This window comes from Daucus carota, chromosome 6 (assembly GCF_001625215.2).
Source record: "Daucus carota subsp. sativus chromosome 6, DH1 v3.0, whole genome shotgun sequence".
NCBI lineage: Eukaryota > Viridiplantae > Streptophyta > Magnoliopsida > Apiales > Apiaceae > Daucus > Daucus carota.
Genome location: NC_030386.2, coordinates 27,239,976 through 27,257,854, shown reverse-complemented (window position 1 = coordinate 27,257,854; position 17,879 = coordinate 27,239,976). Strand labels below are relative to the sequence as shown.

The 17,879-nt window shown below is 35.6% G+C and overlaps 3 protein-coding genes across 3 annotated transcripts; all 3 read left to right on the top strand.

The window, feature by feature from the left end:
- Positions 1 to 1,540: 1,540 nt before the first annotated feature.
- On the top strand, positions 1,541 to 6,924 carry LOC135147259 (uncharacterized). The gene is made up of 4 exons (XM_064080162.1): positions 1,541 to 1,574; positions 3,554 to 3,884; positions 3,999 to 4,268; positions 6,918 to 6,924. The coding sequence occupies exons 1-4, from the start codon at positions 1,541 to 1,543 to the stop codon at positions 6,922 to 6,924; spliced, it is 642 nt and encodes a 213-aa protein (XP_063936232.1).
- Positions 6,925 to 10,228: 3,304 nt separating this feature from the next.
- LOC108226786 (probable UDP-arabinopyranose mutase 1) lies at positions 10,229 to 12,117 on the top strand. The gene is made up of 4 exons (XM_017401780.2): positions 10,229 to 10,649; positions 10,938 to 11,188; positions 11,272 to 11,440; positions 11,539 to 12,117. The coding sequence occupies exons 1-4, from the start codon at positions 10,338 to 10,340 to the stop codon at positions 11,866 to 11,868; spliced, it is 1,062 nt and encodes a 353-aa protein (XP_017257269.1). The 5' UTR covers positions 10,229 to 10,337; the 3' UTR covers positions 11,869 to 12,117.
- Positions 12,118 to 12,712: 595 nt separating this feature from the next.
- On the top strand, positions 12,713 to 17,763 carry LOC108225235 (uncharacterized). Its single transcript, XM_017400062.2, has 8 exons — positions 12,713 to 12,861; positions 13,756 to 13,908; positions 14,751 to 14,870; positions 16,055 to 16,098; positions 16,201 to 16,326; positions 16,956 to 17,040; positions 17,289 to 17,345; positions 17,451 to 17,763. Exons 2-8 carry the CDS (start codon positions 13,765 to 13,767, stop codon positions 17,535 to 17,537), a joined length of 663 nt encoding a protein of 220 aa, XP_017255551.1. The 5' UTR covers positions 12,713 to 12,861; positions 13,756 to 13,764; the 3' UTR covers positions 17,538 to 17,763.
- Positions 17,764 to 17,879: the final 116 nt, after the last annotated feature.

Sequence of the window (17,879 nt, the reverse complement as noted above, 5' to 3'; positions counted from 1 at the left end):
TCTAGCTCAATTTCTTCTTGAAAGTGGATTTACTAGAGGTACCATAGATAAAACTCTGTTTTATTTGAATCATGGTAATGATCTGCTTTTAGTTCAAATCTATGTTGATGACATTATTTTTGGCTCCACTAATGCTAAACTCTGTCAAAGATTTGCCAAGCTCATGCAGTCTAGGTACCAAATGAGCATGATGGGGGAACTCAGTTATTTTCTGGGCTTACAAGTTGAACAGACTGAAGATGGGATTTTTATAAATCAAGCCAAGTATACCAAAAATCTTTTGAAGAAATTTGGTATGCAAGACAGTTCAGCTGCAACTACTCCTATGGCAACAGCAACCAAACTAGAAAAAGATACTGGTGCATCAGTGGACATCACAAACTATAGAGGAATGATTGGATCATTGCTTTATTTGACTGCAAGTAGACCAGACATTATGTATGCCACATGTCTATGTGCAAGATTTCAGGCAGATCCAAGAGAGCCTCATCTGATTGCAGTAAAAAGGATATTCAGATATCTCAAGGGAACAACATCATTGGGATTATGGTATCCTAGAGAATCAGATTTTAATCTAATTGGATACTCTGATGCAGATTTTGCAGGTTGCAAAATTGACAGGAAAAGCACAAGTGGAAGTTGTCAATTTCTGGGTGGAAGACTAGTTTCTTGGTACAGTAAGAAGCAGAAGTCCATCTCAACATCAACAGCAGAATCAGAGTATATTGCTGCAGGCAGCTGTTGTGCTCAAATTCTTTGGATGAAGAATCAACTGTTGGACTATGGGTTATCCTTCTCTAAAATTCCTATTTATTGTGATAACCAAAGTGCTATTGCTATGACAGGAAACCCAGTTCAACATTCTCTGACAAAGCACATCAGTATCAGATATCATTTTATCAGGGAGCATGTGGAGGAAGGAACCATTGAACTTCACTTTGTTCCTACTGAACAGCAGCTAGCAGACATTTTCACCAAACCATTAAGTGAAGCAACTTTTACTAGGCTGGTGAATGAGCTAGGAATGATATCAGGAACTGAGTAAACATATTGGTTAGATCTTTACAATGTAAATTGTCAAATTTACCATATGTATTACTCACACATTTGCCATGATATAATCTGATTGTTAAAATCTGATGACATTCTCTGATGATATACTCTGTTTGCTTTTCTCTGATGACATTCTCTGATAGTATTCTCTGATGCTTATAAAACTCTGAATCTTGATAAATGATCTCATTTTTATCTTCTCTGAGACAAATCACCTATGAAGATACTATGAAGCATGTTCTGAATTAGTAATCATGAATCTCAGCTAAGTTCTTTCATCCTGATCTCAATTTTTGTGCTACATTATTTCACAATATGCATGTTAATATCATTGAGACTCTACTACTTCACATATCTTAATTATAAGTGAGACTAATTAATTTGAACTTTCTCTCATATCTTAGACAGTGATTATAAACTCTGATGTTTTTGTTCCCTGAGTCAAAACCCCCTGAAGAATAAGCATGGTACTCCTTTGAGATCGTAGATGACAGTGACTGGGAAGAACCAAACATTTGCTGGTATTAAGTAATTGCTAAGATTTTATAATCTATGGTGACCAGTCACATTCTCTGATTACTGGAGAAATACCAATGCCATATTATATTTAAAGGTCGTGCCTCACTTACACTGAGAAGCGTCCTGAAAAAAAAAAAAAAAAAAAAAAAAAAAAAAAAAAAAAAAAAAGGGGGTTATATTATTTTATTGTCTTCATCAGAGTATGTCCCAGTCTAAATTTTGAGAGTTTGCATAAATTATTTTTGTCTACCTTATAATTACGAAATTGTGAAATTTTATATTCTCTGATTTCACATGTCCACACACAGATTTCACAAGCACATTATTGAGCTATGGATTTTAGAATAAATTCTGATTTATTTTTGATGAATATTCTGAAAATCATGTCTTTATTCTGAGGTATTTAGAAATTTATTTAAATCTCAGAGTTTAAAATTCGAGTGAATTGTTCTTGATTTTTTTAAAATCTTGTACATTTCAGGAGTTCAAATATTCAGAGAATGTGAAGAGAGTATTTTCAAACGGGTGTATTGTTAGTGGGTTTACATGAAAAACATCTTAATAGGAGAACGTGTAATCAGCCTTTATTACTGCGCGTGTTTTACTGCACTCATGATTACTAATATCGTTTCTCCATCCCACTAACTTTCATCTACCAGTTAAACTGTGACAGGTGTCCAAGTGAACAAACAGCTCATGCGTGTTCAGTAAAACAAAATCTGAAGAGTTTTTCACTTCAGATTTTATTTCTTATCATTCACTTATACACTTATTCACTTCTTCACTTACACATACTCTCTCAACACACTCTTGCTCTCTTCTCTCTCATATTCAAATCTTCTCACACACATTTTCTCAAACACAATCTCTGGTATAATGGCCACTACAGCGTTTATCTTGGCAGGTGTTGAATTTGTTCCCAACAACTATGCAGCCATCCTTGATACTGCTGAAGCCCCAAGGGATTATCATCCCTTTCAGCGATTCTTGGCACAGAGTGTCATCGGTACAGCTCTCACCGCTCCTGCAAGACTTTCAGGAAGCCAAATCATCAGCTTTTGGAGGTCGGGTACATATGACAATGGTGGTGCAGATGGATCACCATCAATTGTGTTTTCCTATGACGGGGAGGAGTATGCAGTTACTCCAGCAACAGTTCGTCAGGCACTCAACTTGCCGGAACATCCTGCATACATTACAAATGGAGATGCAAATCTCAGAACGATGATGCTTGATTTGGGGTACTACGAATCTCTGGATAAACTGGGTCAGTTGAAGCGTCCATGGCTCAATAAGGAATGGAGCTTTTTCTTTGATTGCATTACCAGAGCTTTCCAGAAGAAATCTACCAACTGGGATGCTATTCCTATGGACATGCTACAGATCGGGTATTCTCTGATCTATTCTACTGCTTTTGATTTTGGTAGATTAGTTCTTAGAAATATTGGTGAAAGAATGCTTGAGAACAGGAACGTCATATATTTCTCAAGATTTTGTCAATTGTTGTTTAATGCCACTGTTGGAGAAGTGGATTTTGATGCTGCAGATGAGATCAAGCCTTTTAAACTTCATAAAAGGGCTTTTAAGGATCTCATATCTAAAGATGAGAAGAGACCAGTTCTCAGGCCTCTGCAAATCCCAGCTCCATTCAGAGCAAGGCTGAATCTACCTCAGGCACAACAACCACAGCCTCAACAACCTCAACCACAACATCCAACCTCTCCCACAGTCACCAGAAAACCCAGATCATCAACTACAAAACCATCCAAATCAACAAAGTCTGATGACCAACCTTCTACAACAAAAATCAGAACCTCTGTTGATACACAAGTTCCACAGACAAAGTCTGATAAACCACCAAACTCTGAAGCTCCAAACTCTGATATCCCAATAAACTCTGAAGCTGCTTCTACTCCAAAGCAGAAAAGAAGGAGGAGACTTGTTGCAGCATATGAATTTGATGATCTTGAACCTGCACAAGATGTAAATCCTGAACCTATTCCTACAACAACAAATGAACCTGCTCAGCCCAGTCCAAAACCAGCTAGATTCAAAAGAAGGGCACACAAGCCAAAGAGGGCCAAGATTCCAGAATCTGAAATTACTGATTTCACCATCCAAGAAGAGCAAGCACCATCCAGTTCAATTCCTGATGATTCATCTCAACCTCTGATGGTGGACCCTCTTCAAGCTGTTCCTCTAATATCTCCTACAACATCTCCTAAAGCAACTTCTACAGCATCTGCAGTAGATGAAGAAATAGCGTGTGATGCACAAGCTACAACTGAAGCTGGAGCCACAATGTCTCAAATGTCTGATCCTAAATCTCCAATATCTGATCATGGCCATTCTACTCCAATTCCTCATTCTCCAATGAAAATACCTGAGAATGCCATTGTTCATGATACAGCTCCAGAGAACTACAGGTCTGATGTAGTTGAGGAACCTGACAAAGTAGCTGTAGAAGCTTTACAATCTCTTGCTCAGACTGGTAAAGAGCCCATCCTGTCACAGTCTGAAGCTCAAGAAAAATCTGCTAAGGATAATGTGGAGAAAGTTGCTGATCCTGTTCCTCAAGATGAAAACGCAAACTCTGATACTGAGGATGATGCCAGTTCAGATACTGACAAGGATGACACTGCTGAAATCCCTTTGACACAACAGAAATGGGAGTCTACTAGCCAGTTCAATGCCAGGCTACAAACTCTGAATACAGCCTCTGAGCCACTCCCAAGGGATCTTCAGGTTGATCCACCAAGTGAAGTCTGGGATAAACTCTGGTTGAGCCACCAGCATTCCTTGGAAACACCTAAAGCTGAAGAGTTCTTAGCTATGGCAGAGAAGAAAATTACAAACTCTGATGTTATGTCAAGCCTCAAAGGCACAATTCTCTATCTAAAGACATTTCATCCTGCTCATGCCCAGACATCTAAATCAATAGATGGTCTAAGAACAGAGGTGGCAAAGGTCAAGGAGACAAATGAACTGGAAAAGAAAAGGACCATCAATCCTATAAAAGAAAGTGTACAGAAGCTGGTCACTGCAAATGAATCTCTGGACCAGAGGATGACCTTGATTGAATCAAATCAAGAAAAGATGTCAAAGCAGCTGGAAGCTATCCAAACATCACTTTCTCTGATCACATCAATTCTGATTCCTGATGAGGATGATGCCAAAAAGGGGGAGAGAGTAGCTCAAGTCAAATGCAAGTCTACTACTCAAACTCTGAAAAGGAAGAAAAAGGATGATGATGATGATGCTGATGATTTTACAAAGCACAAGAGATTTCAGGCAGGAACTGGTGGAAGAGTTTCAAACTCTGACAGTTCAAAACCTAAGCAAAGTTCAAAGTCTGTTCCAGTCCCAACACACAATGTCACATCTGGGTCAAAGCAGAGACCAGTGGCTGGATCAGATCAACCAATGACTGATGAAGAACTTGCTAAGTTAATTTTTGAACAAGAAAATCCAGAAGCCAATTTGGACTTGGAGTTGATTGCTGCAGAAGAAGAAGAACTAAAGAAAGAACATGCTGAAGCAATAAAGTCAGGAAAAATCCAAAAGCCTGCAAAATCAACTGCCAGACCAAAGGAAAAAGGGATACTGATCAAAGAAGCTACTGTTGCTGATCAGAGTTTACCAGTCAAAAAGGTATTCTCTGAAGATGAATATACAACTAAAGGAAAAAGCAAAGTAGATGAAAATCTGGAGAAAGGCTGGGATAAGAAGAAGTTTACAACCTCTGACACAGCTCAAGTTGTACAGGAAAAGAAAACAGAAGCTGCAATCTCTGACAAAGCTCATGTTGCAGAATCACAACAAGGAAAATTGACCTCTGACACAGCTCAAGTCAATAAAGAAGCAAAGAAAGACACAGTCTCTGACAAAGCTCAAGCTGTGTTCAAACCAACAACTACACCACTGGCTGGATTTGCAAAACCTACTCTGATGACTGAGATAAGTTTTGAAAAAGGCTCAATTCAACCATTTTCTCATCAAAAGGCAGGAAGAGATAAAGGAGGGCTGGGATCCAAGTATGAAAAATTTGATCAGAGTATAGGATCAAGACCAGATGACCCCTCATCTCTCTGTGCTCCTAAGACTGGAGTATTGCAAGATAAAATGGACAAACTTGATTCAGTCCAGTTGGTGAAGAATGACAGGGGAGATAATATTCTTATCTACTTCATGTCTGATGGAACAGTGTTTAGAGTACTTGAAGCAGATCTCTATGCTAAACACTGGGAGGAATTGAGATATGTATCACACATATTTCAAGTGAAGAACAAGTCAGGACAACACATCTCCAACCTGCTAAAAGATCAAATTAGAAGGAAGATGGGGATTACAGGAAACAAGAATGCTGGACCTTTCATTCCCAAATATCTCAATCATAAAGGACAGCTGGTGGAGATGAAGAAAAATTCAGCAAAGATAGTGACAATAGCTGGAATCAGAACTCTTGCATTCAATGAAGAGTCTGATAAAGCTTACAATATAAGGCTGGATAGAGACTTGAAGAAGAACAAGATATATGATCTCAGAGCTGCAATTTATCAAACTGGAGTTTCAGATCCAGAGTTGAGAGAGATCAAGAGACAAATGATTACAGTGCTTGAAGATGCTGAAAAAGAACTCCTCAGAGAGTATCTAAAGACAGCAAATGGTGTCTATGCAGCTAAGGAGTAAAGTATCTGTAAGTGTTAAGAGTTTTCTGTTATAATTAGTTAAACTCTGTTGCATTTGACTTAAATGTTTTGACATCATCAATTATCTGTTAACTTGCACATAATTAATGTATGCACAAGTTGGGGGAGATTGTTAGATATAATTGATGATTACTACTAATGTTCTTAAAGTTTGTTTTAGAACAGGAATCATCAGAGTTTAAGCTAGAAGCTGATCAGAGTTAAGTAAAGTCTGACAGAGTTTAGTAAAGTCTGACAGAGTTTGATAAAGTCTGATCAGAGTTTACATAGTCAAGACTCGACAGAGTTTACACGTGGAAAGAGCTCAGAAGCGGATATACTTCAAGGAAGGATAGATGCTGAGGAGTGATTTGCTGACTATGGAAACTAAACAGAAAACTGGAGCAATCTTTGATTGATAAATTTATTAGCTGATTTATAGGATATCAAATCAGAGATTGATTTTGTAACTGTGTCTATATAAACACAGATTAGGGTTACTCTATAGGAGTTGAGTTATCGAGTACATTGTTAAGAACCCTAGCAGCTCTTAGTGATACAATATAAATCACTGAGAGAGTTTTTGTAACTATTAAAGCTTTGTGAATATAAGAGTTTACTGCTTTCGATCTCTTATATTGTCTTACTGTGTTACAGATTGTGATCACTATATCATTCTATATAGTGAAAATATAAGACCTAACAGTTTCAGAATCTGATTTTGTTTCAGATTATTTATGGAATATATTAGCTTCAATATACTTATATAAAGGAGAAGCGAGGGGCGTGTATGTGGCGCCTCTCATATCGTTCTGTTCTATTTTTCTAATTTTCTGAAATTTTTGGATGAAAAATATCAAAAATTAGAACTACTTTTTTTAGTTTTGGATATATTAGAAGTAAGTTTCAGAATCTGATTTTGTTTCAGATTATTTATGGAATATATTAGCTTGAAAATTTTAATATGATTTTGTTTCAGATTGTTTAATTATGGAAAAAAGTAGCACACAAGTCTCTCTGCACTTATAAATACCCGTATAGATTGTCGGGTTTTGGATTATTAAAACGCAACCTCCTCTCTTTCAATACTACAACTAGGGCTGTAAATTGATACGGACTATCCGGTGTCTCGGCTCATATCCGGCTCGAAAATATGATACATGTCTCATATCCGTTTTGAAAACGATCCAAACCTGGCGGAAAAATTAAGCCCGCATAATATATGATCCCGGATACGAGCACACCTATACCCGCTCAGATTCGGTCTCATATAATTTTTCATAATATGATCCTACCCGAATAACCAAATATGATCCACGGTTCATATTCGATTCAAACTCATATATATATATATTATATTTTAACACCATCATATTTGCAAGTAAATAGTCATCATTTTATAAAATTTTAATATCTTATTTAAGTTTATACCTTCATAAAATATGATTTATTTAATGTGATCATGCTTATTATCTTCATATATATTTAATAAATGATATATACCAACATATAACTATAAGTTTTAATTTAAAATTATTATTCTTTATAATATTATGTTTACTTAGACTAAATGATAATTATTTGAACAATTGAAATAATAATGATATTTAGTGTTAGTGGATCATATCCGGCTCATATTCGATGGATCATAAACTACCCGGTTAAAAAATAGAAAATACGATACTGGATCATATCCGGTTCAGATCCGAATCTCAAATACCCGGGATCGGATTATATCCGAATAAAACGATCCCGGACCCAAATCCGGACAAGCTAAAAATAATATGATCCGGTACTTGAGCAGAGGGGTACCCGGGATCACCCGGATCATTTTACAGCCCTAACTACAACCTACCTCTCTATGATGATAGTTGATGATAGCTCACTTGCTCGATTTCTAACTCGATGGTGCCGTTTTTCTGCGATGATAAGTGAAGGCTGTTTATACAGTATTATAAAAAAAAATTGTTGCAAGCAAAAGTAGTTATAGACTGCTACGTGGGAGTCGACAAATCCAAATACGGGAAAAGAATATAGTATTGACATGATATTTATGGACGATATCAATAAATTAACTATTAGTGATGTATGTTTGTTGGTTATTTTTTTTATAATATTTGTTTTGTTCATCGGACATGTTTGTTGTTGTTAATTTTTATATGATTTACTCTGTATAGAGGAAAAAATTATTCATGTATTATCTGTTTGCTCCGTTCAACCAACTTTTAAGTGAAGGTTGTTATTCAGTATTAAAATATAAAGGTTGTTACAACAAAGGGTAGTTATAAACCACTATTTCACGGATTTAAGTTAGATGTTTTTGTGCACAATCAATTAAAAAAAAATTAGAGAAAGGTGATAATGTAAGAAAATGATTACTTTTCAAAAAACAACACAAATAAAATTAAGATTTGTCGTACTTTAAATTGTTAATTACGTGTATAAATTTATTTTTATTTTTTCACCATGAATTATAGTTCAATTTTGCAATTTTATATATTATTATTGGTATTATATCAAGATTTTTATAATATTAAATTTATTTTATCCTACAAATATTAATTTTGAATCATTAATATACTTTTTATAGACAGTCACAAAATTATTTTATCCTATAAATATTAATACTAAATCATTAATATAATATTTTTAGACCGCCGCAACGCGCGGCTTCTCAACTAGTTATATATAAATTTGGATAATCAGAGATATTATTTATGATTAAACTAAAAAATTATAATTTGTACTCCAATACTCCAATGTTTATATGTACTCCATAGGACTTAACTCTATAATATAAATATATATTATATATATTTTGGAATATTCGGTATATTCGGTCCGAACTGAAATATTTTTTAAAGGACCGGATCAAACCGAATTTTATTTCGGTCTTTTCAGTCCGGACCCATTAGACCGAATCTTTAGAAAATCAGATTCAAACGAAATTTGCACGGTCCAGTTTTACTCTCCCCTGTTTGTTGGGATGATTTTTCTTAACTGGACATGAACATTTTCTCACTTGTCTATATTTGTAGTACTCTATGACTCAGTGTCATGCATAAATATTTCATAAATTTATAATTTATCATATATATTGATATTTAATGTTATTGTAATAAAAAAATCATATTAGTATTAGATATGTTTTTTCATTAAAATATATTTATAAAGAATTGATGAAGTTATTGGGGTTAATATATTCTTATTGAGTGTACTTTTATTTAACATTATAGTTAATCCCGTCAAAAATTCACGGAAAATTATAAAAAGAGATATGATTTAACTAATATTTAAATATATTTTAATAATATCTACAATCTGTTAAAACATATTATTAATTAAGGAGGCCTGTTATTAGTATTTCAAGTTTAATTGTACAAAACATAAATACATATTGTTATTCAAAAATATATATATATCAATATCGTGTTTAAATATATGATTTAGTTAATTTTTAAATCCATGAAATCATCCGTTGGTGTTAACAATGTACCAAACATTCTTTTCAAAGAAAAAAAAATATATCCTTGAAATGAGTTATTTGCTAGTAATTTTTTCAACCAAAAAACTTATCACTAAATGCTCACATCAGGTCGGGCATGTGAGTCCTAAATTAAATTATCATTAAATTTTGTGTATCACACGATTCTAATCCTTTCTCGCGTTTTCTTTTTTCTTTTTTAATTATGAAGGTACTTTCCATCAAGTCGAAACCGGCAACTTATCAACAATGAAGCGATCTTCACGTTAGTTTTCACAATTCTAACACAAGAACTCATGGATTAAAAGCAGGGTCGTAAATTGTAATGATTTTTCCTACGAAAAAAATGTGATAAAACATGCTAAGGTAAGAAAAAAGCAAAGACAACCAAAAGATCCGGCTCCAAAATCGCAAAAGCAGAACAAGTCCTGCACCGCACACACCTCCCCTTTCTCTTGACAACCCTCCACGCCACCCTTCTCACTCGCTCTTGCATCTTATTTATACAACCCTCTTATCTCTACTCTCCTCATGCTACACTCCCTGAGTCTCTTTCATTATTTTCTATATTCAGGTTTTTTATTTCTTGAATCATGGCTAGTGCAGGACCTGCACTGAAAGATGAGCTAGATATCGTGATCCCGACAATCCGAAACTTGGATTTCTTGGAGATGTGGAGGCCTTTCTTTCAGCCTTACCATCTCATTATTGTGCAGGATGGTGATCCCTCCAAGACCATCAAAGTGCCTGATGGTTTTCAGTATGATCTGTATAATCGTAACGACATTAACAAGCTTCTTGGGCCTAAGGCTTCTTGCATTTCCTTTAAGGACTCTGCTTGTCGTTGTTTCGGGTACATGGTTTCCAAGAAGAAGTACATTTACACCATTGATGATGACTGCTTTGTAAGTGTATAATCATTTTACATTGCCTGTGATCAAGGGCGGATCTAGGAATATATTCTTAGGGTGGCACCAAGCAAATTTCGAAAAACGCTTATATATTTTCAGATTTTTAGTGGGGGTGCTTCTATAATTTTGTAAATTTAGAAATGTGAAAAAATGTCAAAAACATTTTTTAGGAGGGCACGTGTCTCCCATGCCTCTTACTAGATCTGTCCCTGCCTGTGATTGTTTCTCTTGTGAGTTTCATTAAAATTGATTTTATTTTATTTTTTTGGTTTTGGTTTCAAGGTTGCTAAAAATCCATCTGGCCAAGATATTAATGCACTGGAGCAGCACATCAAGAATCTGCTCTGCCCATCTGCGCCCTACTTTTTCAACACCTTGTATGATCCCTATGCCGAGGGTGCTGATTTTGTCCGCGGATACCCTTTCAGCCTTAGGGAGGGTGTTCCAACTGCGGTTTCTCATGGACTCTGGCTCAACATTCCGGATTATGATGCACCTACACAGCTCGTGAAGCCTGCTGAGAGGAACAAGAGGTCTAATGCTCTTTACTTGCACAATTGCATGTCTTTTAAGTGCACTAGTCTATGTTTTCATAAATTATTTCCCTCTGAGTCAGGTATGTGGACGCAGTTATGACAATACCAAAGGGCACCTTGTTTCCCATGTGTGGCATGAACTTGGCGTTTGATCGCGATCTCATCGGTCCTGCTATGTACTTTGGTCTTATGGGAGAAGGCCAGCCTATTGGACGTTATGACGATATGTGGGCTGGTTGGTGTGTCAAGGTGCATTCCGAGCTCCCCTTCCTTTCTCTCCCTACTCATTACTAGAAATTTCAAATTTTAACTGACATTATCCGATTCAATTCATGTTTTGTTTATAGGTGATTTGTGACCATTTGGGGCTGGGAGTGAAGACGGGGCTTCCTTACATCTGGCACAGCAAAGCGAGCAATCCTTTCGTGAACTTGAAAAAGGAGTACAAGGGCATCTTCTGGCAAGAAGAGATCATCCCATTTTTCCAAACAGCCATTCTACCAAAGGAGTGCACCACTGTTCAAGCTTGCTACATTGAACTGTCCAAACAAGTGAAGGAAAAGCTTGGCAAGATAGACCCGTACTTCACCAAGTTAGGCGATGCCATGGTCACGTGGATCGAGGCCTGGGATGAACTCAACCCTGGAAAAGATGCAGGCAAGGGCAAGGGCAAGTGAAGAACTAGATAAAGATGAGCATGACAGTCTTTCTAGGCGCGCATCAGAAGAGCTTTACCATGTTATATCATGATCAGCCAAGGGTCTTTAGAAGTTTATATAGTTTATCTTGGTCGTGTTTGATCGGTGCTTATGCATTTACAAAATGATCAATTCGATGTATTACTTTCTGTATCTTGTTATTCTCGACATAGAAGAATAAACTCATGGTGGATTGACATTTTATCGAAACTATAACATTTCTAGCTCGCTGTGGATCCTATATTAGTTCCAAAATAGTACTATTGAGCTGCGATAAAATAGCTTTAAGTGATAAAAGCTCATGTTTTGTTTTGTGTCTCAAATCTTGTGTTCAATCATCGCTCACTCCGAGATTCGGTAGAACGGACACTCGTCGTACAAGGCAGATAAGCCTGATTGATGTTAATGCATATGGTTAAGCCATTTAACTTACCTATATACATTGGATTAAACCCAAACAAACTCCTGACAAAAAAAAAAAAAAAACCAATCAAACTCATCATATTTTAATTTTCTCTTATTTAATACTTCCTCCGTCTCAAATTATTGAGCACAATGAGATAGTTCAGGTGCACTTGACGCAGATTCTGAATTCAATTCTCGCTTGTTCCGAAATTTGGCAAGAACAGATTCTCATAAAAGGCTTGAAAGATCCCAAATTAGATCCAGAAAAGATTTCAATCTTGTTACTGTACATTCTTTGCGGTGCTCAAAACAAAAGTCAACTGAAGTGTACGTCATCTCTTATGTGTCACAAAGATTAAATTGACCATTATGTCCCCGAGTCAACCGCTTGGAATCGCAATGGTATCCAGAAAGTCTCAAGTTTGAGAGAGTCAAATATGATTATATGAACTTCGACTTTACACAGAAAAGAAAAAAGTTTAGTAATGTTTAGCGTAAGAAGCTGATCTCTTATCATCTTTGTGTACTTGTGTTTTCTCTGTTTCTCTTACAAACAAACAACCAGAGGTTAGTAAACTGTGTACCAACTCTAATGTGTATGGCTGTATGCATGTATTCATGTCTCCTTATAGTTCTTGCTCATTCTGATGTACAACATCGTCACTGTTCCCTGTAATTCGGATTTTAGATTTACTTGCTAAAGTTTTTATTTGATTGTTGACTTATTATTATAGTCCTTTAAACTGTCACGGTATAAGGTTGGGATTGTTTGAGATTGTTCGAGTGTACGAAGTATTTGATTGTTGAATAATATATGATCCCGATAACGTATCCATATAACATCTTAAATTTTTAGATGAGCCGGTTGCTTAGCATTGATTATTACAGTATCTCTTTTCCGTGTTTGTCTTGTAAATTGGTGAAGAGGTTATCACCTAGCGATTAATAGGTTTCAAATATGAATCATAGATGTTGGTGATAAATGCTTCTTCACTATTTGGGAACAGATTGTGGGTAAATTTTTCAATATTTCCCCAAAGATGGGTAATGTTAATTCAGTCTTCAGTCCTTAAGGCGAGTGACTACCCTGATAATCGGAACATCCTCAAAATGTTTAAATTGGACATCTGGGTTCAATATTGCCCCAAAGATGGGCTCATGTTGATTAACTCTTTGGCCCCTGAGGCCTTCGAGTGAGAAGAATGTTATAGGTATCAGATACAAGTAATAAGATGGATTATATGCATTCCAAACATGTGTATCTTGTGAAAAATGATTAGGATCTCAACATCTATTACTCACACACATCAGAGCCATATTCCAAACAATGGACGGTGGTTTTCTTAATCATTCGCTTGATGCACATTTTTCGTATACTTGTTTCAAGTTGTATCTGGACCCTCCCTCCTATATTGTATCGCTTTGGACATGCTATTGAAGTGTAGCGGTGAAACATTGCAGATCTCATACATGGCTCAGTCAACAGCCAACAATATGGTAAAGAAGCTTATTCGAATTGACGTAAGTTCAGACACGGTGTGTCCATGGTGTTGTGTGGGCAAAAGAAATCTTGACAATGCTATAGCTTCGTCAAGGATCCACTATGATTTCAAGGTAGTTCTTCTTCTCTCTCTCTGTTTTTATACAAACACTGATGTTATGTTATAGTTTATTATGAGACTTGTTTTAGAACAAAAAAGTTACTTGGAAAGTCCAAATTAGTCTGTCAGTTTGGCCTCTAACTTAATACTGATCTATGAGGCTGATTCTTTAAAAAGTACAAGTTGAAGATAAAAGAGTAACAAATACCCTGTTTTCAAGGTAAGCCAATCAGGCCTTGAGCTTTTGTAAAATGTTTAAGTAACTGCGTGATTTACTTTGTATCGAAATATATAGTGTTGTAAGTTGTAACTATTATTGGCATGAACTCATTAATGGTTTTATTTGTAAAGTTTCTATTCCTTAAGTTGTTTGCAATAATCATTTGGTGTAGACAGTTGTAAAATGTTTAAGTAACTGCGTGATTTACTTTGTATCGAAATATATAGTGTTGAAAGTATGTACTGGAAGTGCATATCTTTCAGCAAATGTCCACCAAACCACAAAGACTCTGAGGTTCCTTTTAAATTTGAGGATAAACCATCGGATATGACAATAGGATTTCTGATGTTCAAAATAAGTAAATAATTCCGTCATTACTAAGGGTATTACAATGGAATCACAGAAATACTCATACTTATAACTTACAAGACACCTAGACCAAGTATCTCACTGAGCAATCTTTGTGTAAGCGTGATACTGTATAGAATCACAAACAGGTAACCAGTACTGTAACTTAAATTGAAATGTTAACTTGATCTCAGTCTAACGGCCATGTATTATATCCTTCTTGTACGTTTAACTGTCTAATACCAGTAAATGTGTTTAATTTTGATATATGTACAATATGTTTGCAGGTGGTATGGCACCCTTTTTTCCTTGACCCGTCAGCCCCTACAGAAGGTGTTCCCAAAAAAGATTTCTACAAAAGTAAGTTTGGATCTCGAGCTGATCAGCTGCATTCACGAATGACTGAGGTTGGTCATCTTTAATTCTAACTAACAATTCAGTGGAATTTTTTCTTTAAGTCTATAGTCAAGTTCCTACTGTATATAGTTAAGTTCCTACTTCCTACTGTACTACACTCAGCTAACAATCGCATTGCTGGACATTACTCTGTCAAATGACCTATTTCTTACTAGTTAAAACTAATAAAAAGGTAATCAAACTTAGTTTACTTAAGTGCTCACACTGCTTCTAATTGGTTTCAAGTTGGCTGCCACCCAAGAAATTTCCTATTACTTCAAATACTAAAGGTCTCATTTCTCGACATAACTCTCCCTTCCCTTTTCTCTGTGACCCATCCCATTGAACCTCTATCTTAATTAATTCCTGCCAGACGAACTTTAACAGCATTCAACTCAAGCTTAGCATCTTCCTGCAAAGTAAGACTTTTCGTCTGAGATTTAGTATACGAAATTTTCAGTTAACATTACATTTTCCACCAGTAATGTACTCGAATTTGCATTGTATGTAAATATATTTGGAGTAAATAGTGTTGCATAAGTCTTTTTCAACACAATCTAAACAAGATCTAAATTAAACTTGATGTACATACTCTCTAAACCCTTTTCTGTACCGGCTAAATTTACTCTCTTGGTTAAAAAGCTATATATTCATAGCTAATGAGTAACAGGAGAAATATAAAGTACTGAAACCTGATGAGAAGGGTGATGTGACTTTCCTAACCTTAATAAGAGCACATTCTGGAGATTATATTTATAGCATGGGTGATTTTGTTAACACCCTAGCTGCTATAGAAGCAACGACAACTCCTTAGCATTGTCATTGTTGCCACCAATTCTCTGTCAACTCCACATCAAAATTTTCTCTATCCCCACTGCTTTTACATATATAATCCATTTTTTCACCTTCAACCATATATGTAATATCCATATTTTTCCCCCTCTCCATTTGTTCTTCAATATAGCACTGAGTTATGAGGATATATAGCAGTTCCAGCAAAAAAAATATTATGATTTGATTTTGACACTTTGGACCACCCCGGTTTATTCTTATAGTTTTAGAAGCTTTAATAAGCTGTCTAGACTAGAAAATGCACCAATGCAATTGAGAAACAGAGTAAAGGGGTAAGAATCTATGTAACGAAGTTATCTGACTTTCCCTCTCAGCCTTATGATTGGTTTTAATGTCAATGCAGGTTTTTAAGAATGTTGGACTAGAATACAATATGTCCGGACTCACGTAAGTTCCTACCTTGTTTATTGAAAACAATTTCAGAGTAGAGACAAAGCAACAGGTAATGGATCTTATATGGTATATATAACAAATTTTAATCATATGCAGGGGAAATAGTATGGACAGCCATAGGCTTATTCATTTGGCTGGTCAACAAGACCTTGGTAAACAACATGATCTTGTGGAGGAGTTGTTCCTTGGATATTTTACACAAGCGAAGTATATAGGTGACAGGTACACTAATAGTCTCTTCTGATTGTAAAAACTGAAGGGTTATTTTCGGTTACCATGTATTATATGTGCTAAAGTAAACACATATTCATGTGCAGTAATTTCTCATATCATTCAACTCAAACTTTTGTCATTTTGTGTTTGAATAGGATGTCCAGAAACCTGAAATCACCCTTCTATCAGAATTATAGTTATTCCTGCAGTTCATATTCTGTATCAAGTGACACCAAAGTCCTTTAGTATGTGAAATCATATAATTATAATTTGGGAAAACAAAAAATATCAAAAATCACAGAGTCCTTCATAAAAAGGGGTTAGAAAGACGGATAAAGATGGCTGGAATTAGCAGGAGAAAGTCCAACCCTACCCTTTAATGTGGATCCCGATTTGATTAAGAGGACACAACTAGACAGTCCGAATTGGACAGGGTGAAAAGATAGATCAGTATGCCAAAATTAGTAGGAGTATGGCCAGCTGAGAGTGTATGACTGAGCTAGACAGAGAAAGTGAACTTCTAGGAGTATACATTTTAAGGGGTCACTTAAAATAATATGTCGAACAAATTTTGTTTATTATATTCAGTCCTTGAAGATGAGCACAATAAGTAACCAGTATATATACTGCACATGCAGGCAATTTCTTGTGGAGTGTGCAAATAAAGTTGGAGTTGAAGGAGCAGCAGAATTTCTTCAGGATCCTGATAATGGAAAGAAGGAGGTATCTATAATTTTGTCACACAGAATCTTCTCCAGTTCTTTTAAATAATAAGAAACTGATAATAATCTGAATAATATCCTAGAGTTAACTTCGATAAAATTAATCATTAGTAGTTGTACTTTTTTTTCTCTCTCTTTCGTTTCTTCAAAATGCACAAGTTTTCAACTTGAAAGAACAAAACAATGCAGTGAAGAACTACTTTTATTGGTTTATTATGGTACTGAATTTTTTTGTTTTAACCACTGAAGGTTTATGAGGAAATCAAGAAGTATTCAGCAAATATCGGCGGAGTTCCCTTGTACAAAGTAGGTTTATTATATAAAAATAAAGAAATGCAATAGCGATTGTTTGTTTTTCTTATGCGATGCTTCTTGTTTCTCAACAAACTGAACAAGCTGTTGCCCTGGCAGATCAATGGAAAGCAGCAGTTAAGTGGTGCACAACCACCTGAGGTCTTTCTAAGAGCTTTTTCAGTGGCAGCCGCCGACAGTACCTAAAATCTCTCTGGATAATCCATCTCTCGTGAGGACACTATTCTTTCTTGCTTTGGATACTGTCTTCTATTTGTCAATATGCTAAATAAAGGGGCTGTAATCTACCATTAGTCTAAATCTTTGTGTAATGTGTATTTAATAGCGTCTGTAAAATAAGCATTCTGTAATCTTTTTCCCTTTAGTAAATGTGCAATGGTAATCAAATTTGAAGATATTGTTCTTTTGGTTCTGTTTATATTATTGTACCAGCAGCCTCGTGAAAAAACTTTAACAATATTGAGATGGATCTGTTTTTTTCCCCTTCATATTTCATAATTTTATACATTGTTGTAACTTGTAAACGTA

Bases quoted from the DNA above. Each gene is read 5' to 3' on its own strand.
- LOC135147259 (XM_064080162.1), top strand. From the start codon at position 1,541: ATGACAGTGACTGGGAAGAACCAAACATTTGCTG. The intron at 1,575-3,553 runs GTATTAAGTAAT...AACCTGCACAAG, and splicing joins GAAGAACCAAACATTTGCTG to ATGTAAATCCTGAACCTATT. The intron at 3,885-3,998 runs GTCTGATCCTAA...AGAGAACTACAG, and splicing joins GGAGCCACAATGTCTCAAAT to GTCTGATGTAGTTGAGGAAC.
- LOC108225235 (XM_017400062.2), top strand. From the start codon at position 13,765: ATGGCTCAGTCAACAGCCAACAATATGGTAAAGAAGCTTATTCGAATT. The intron at 14,871-16,054 runs GTTGGTCATCTT...ATGTCAATGCAG, and splicing joins TGCATTCACGAATGACTGAG to GTTTTTAAGAATGTTGGACT. The intron at 17,346-17,450 runs GTAGGTTTATTA...TTGCCCTGGCAG, and splicing joins GCGGAGTTCCCTTGTACAAA to ATCAATGGAAAGCAGCAGTT.
- LOC108226786 (XM_017401780.2), top strand. From the start codon at position 10,338: ATGGCTAGTGCAGGACCTGCACTGAAAGATGAGCTAGATATCGTGATC. The intron at 10,650-10,937 runs GTAAGTGTATAA...TTTGGTTTCAAG, and splicing joins CCATTGATGATGACTGCTTT to GTTGCTAAAAATCCATCTGG. The intron at 11,441-11,538 runs GTGCATTCCGAG...TTTTGTTTATAG, and splicing joins GGGCTGGTTGGTGTGTCAAG to GTGATTTGTGACCATTTGGG.